This window comes from Pinus tabuliformis, chromosome 3_2, assembly GCF_031772625.1.
Source record: "Pinus tabuliformis cultivar Carrire ecotype Pingquan chromosome 3_2, CPIR1, whole genome shotgun sequence".
Classification (NCBI taxonomy): Eukaryota; Viridiplantae; Streptophyta; class Pinopsida; order Pinales; family Pinaceae; genus Pinus; species Pinus tabuliformis.
In genome coordinates, this window is record NC_142302.1 from 1,079,078,046 (window position 1) to 1,079,081,625 (window position 3,580).

General features: G+C 39.6%; 1 protein-coding gene across 1 annotated transcript; it reads right to left on the reverse strand.

Annotated features, from left to right (window-relative positions):
• Window positions 1–938: 938 nt before the first annotated feature.
• LOC149184432 (uncharacterized) lies at window positions 939–1,973 on the reverse strand. Its single transcript, XM_089415332.1, has 2 exons — window positions 1,825–1,973; window positions 939–1,725 (listed from the first exon to the last, which is right to left on the reverse strand). The coding sequence occupies exons 1-2, from the start codon at window positions 1,971–1,973 to the stop codon at window positions 939–941; spliced, it is 936 nt and encodes a 311-aa protein (XP_089271458.1).
• Window positions 1,974–3,580: the final 1,607 nt, after the last annotated feature.

Below are 3,580 nucleotides of genomic sequence, written 5' to 3' on the forward strand. Positions count from 1 at the left end.
TAATAATAAAAAATTTATTTATATTATTTTAATTTGAAGTAACTTTTATTTTAATGTAATTTTTATTTAACGTTAATGTAATTTTTATTATGTAAAGTGCCATTCCTGTTAATCTCATCATAAAATTTGTCTGCATGGTAGATTTAAGTGATAACTTATTCATTTAATATTGATTATTGATGACATACACCACCACACCAAGAAAAGCGGAATACATACACTCGTACTCATCTGCACTCCTCAATAACACGAAACTCCCGACTTATGTATACTCCTAGGTAACATGAAACTCCGACTTGTGTATACTCTGAGAAGCACATTCTCAGAGTTGAAAATTGATAACTTTGGCATGCATGAAACAGAAGCACATTCTCAGAGTTGAAAATTGGTAAATTTGGCATGCATGAAACAGAAGCACATTCTCAGAGTTGAACATTGATAACTTTGGCATGCATGAAACAGAAGCACATTCTCAGAGTTGAAAATTGGTAAATTTGGCATGCATGAAACAGAAGCACATTCTCAGAGTTGAACATTGATCATTTTGGCATTTGAAAAAAATATTCAGAATGGTTATAAACACATCCAATCATCTTTCCACCGGCTGAATTTGAACATTTCTTGATAATTTTGACATTTAAAAATAACAATTTTAACTGGACATAAAAATTAATTTACTCGAAACATTCATCTAATTTTACTATAAACGGAATTTAAACACACATTCCATTATAATAAGATCGACTGAAACACCAAGATAAATCATAAAACCAATTCATATCAGTTTTTCACATATCTGATAACATAGTACTCTACTTTAGCAAATATGTCAAAAATGATCAGACTCTTCAAACTAGACAAGTACTCCACTTTGATGGTTACTGCACCGTTATATACCTTTTCCTCTGTTTGAAATGTAATAATTTCAACCTCACCTGTCAGGCAGGAGCTCCAAGAACTGTGTTGTTGACCCTGGCACGATGAGAAATGCGATCAATGTCTACACGACGATTTCCTTCTGCTGGATGGAGAGGCTCTCCTTCCACTGTGCCCCAGCAATCTGGGCATTGAGATGTCTCCACAGGTTCTCCGCATTCCCCTACCACGTAGTAATGGCCATTCCGACATTGATACCAGTGCCCTCTTCCCCCCGCCGCTTTAGTAACAACTTCAATAACCTCTAGTTTAACTCGATTTTCCAGCCCCACCCTAATTTCGGCGGTTTTTGCATGATCAGGGTTTTTCTGCAGAATGATGTCGCAAATCGCCAACCCAGATGCGAAGTCGTTTCGAGTGGAACAAACCAATGCCCACTGAAGCAGTGCATAAATGGCCAACTCATTATCTGCTAATTTAGAATTAACATTATTGTTGCTGAAACTATATTTCAGTCTTATTGTTGGAAGTTTTTCAAGCAGGAGCACCTTGTAGGAGCTGTGCTCTATGATAAAAGAGAGATGTTCTATTGCTTGATCATGGCATTGCAATCCACAGAGCGCACAGGCTTGGCCCAGATGGGCTTCCAGAAGCCCTGGACTGCTGCGGAGAGCTGCACTGAATTCCACCAGTGCTTCATTATAGCCCCTTTTCTTTAACATATCACCTCCTCTCTTCACCTTTTCAAATACAATCACTAGCTTCTTGACTTCTTCTATCTGTTGCAACTTCCTCTTGACAATGTTTGAATATCGTAGTGTTCTTCTAATAGGTGACCGACATGCAGGACTGCAGAGCATAGCATTTAACAATGCTAATAGAGTTTAGCAATTCTCATTCAGACTGCAGAGTACAACACAGAAAGTGCGTGAATTATAACAGGCTTACCATTGCTTTAGCTTGACAGCAGCAGCACCGGGCTCAGCAACTGCGTCGTCCATGTCCATCCAAGTGTCGAGCCCACTTACTTCAAATACATGCAGGCAGTCCAGAAGCTGCACAAACTTGTCAGATGGATCACATTCTTCTAAAGTCATCTGCTTAATGACATCCAAATACTGTGGATTGCAAGTCCTGCAAATCTTGGGGCAGGGCTCCCCACAGAGACCTATACAAGGATGCCCACACCTTAGAGTTTCTTGGCAAGGTTCGTCACACCGAGGCCTGGTACATGGTTCATGGCAGGGGAGATCACAAGTATGATGTTCACATTTCCATTCGCATTTCTCTATGCAAGGCACGCATAAGGTTCCACATCTAAGAATACAGTCACTGTGCACACAACGTTTCTTGCAACGATGTTTGCAAGGAGGACAAATCTCGGAGCAACCAGCCATGCATTGGTGGCCACATGGGAGCTCCCTAGAACATTCTTCTTTACAGAGAATGTGTGCAGTGCCTTGCTTGCATGACCCGCATGTTCCTCTGCAGATATGCCCACATCCTGAGATCGGGACCATATCACAGGGTTTATCGCATAGAAAGCTAGCAGCATCTTCACAACAAAGCAGCCTTGCCTGATGTCCGCATGGCAAATCTTTGACAACTTTAACTTTACATGTACCGCCATGGCTGCCACATCTTAGTTTACAACGATGGCTAAGGGTTTTGGGAAAGTCTTGAATTGCACGCCACAATGAAGAGAAGCCAGGGCCGCCACATTTTAGTTTACAACGAGGAACAAGATTATTGCGAAAGGCTTGAATTGCACACCGGAATGAAGAGAAGCAATCCTCACTGATCAACTGAAAGTGGGTAGACAAGTATTCTTGGTTGATGGGCAATGGTTCAGGACGATGCGAAGATATTTCATCTTCAGTTCGTATAACTGGCAAACTTCCCATGTTCGATCCCTATGCATAACCAGGCGAGCAATGCAATTCTAATTCAAAAATATCTCTAATCTTATATATGAAAAGTAATTTAGCATCCATTCGAAAAGTTAAACCTCATATTATCTTACGTGACCAACCTCTTCAGATTCTGAGAATTGTTGAAACTTTTTCATTTTATTCAGATTTTCATAACAGTGAAACTTTTCAGAGTCCTCCGGAATTCAGTGGATTGCTTCTCTAAAAACTCTGAACTAGAAGGATCCTCTGTATACCCAAAGTTCAGCTCTGCAACTCTGGGAAAAGAGGAACAAAGACCATAAATATGATGAAAAGATAGAAAAAAATAGAAAAAGAAAAACACAAATATGCACTGAATAAAAATTTCTCACATACAACCCACCGAAAGAGCTATTGTTCTGGCCTCTTTTCCCTTCATACATTCACAACAATCCCAACCACCAATATATAAAACCCTAACTAATTAAATATGAAATCTTACAATTTCTTTCTAACCAGACTTACTCAACTCCAGCGAACTCACACTAAACACTAAATTATACTTCTTTTTAGTAAAATTAACTCACATTAACTCTCTGTACATTCCATGTATAGAGCAGTAATTTAGTATTTCCAAGCTTTGGCTCGATCATGCCTCCAATATAGACTTGAATCTGCCTGTGAAAAGGCGAGCTCCTTTTGAGCCCCAAAATATATCGGTGAGCGAACAAGAAACATTATTTTATTTTTGTATGCAGGGATTCAGTGACTACAGTTATCACTCAGACACTTTCGGAGTGAGGAGCAATCCA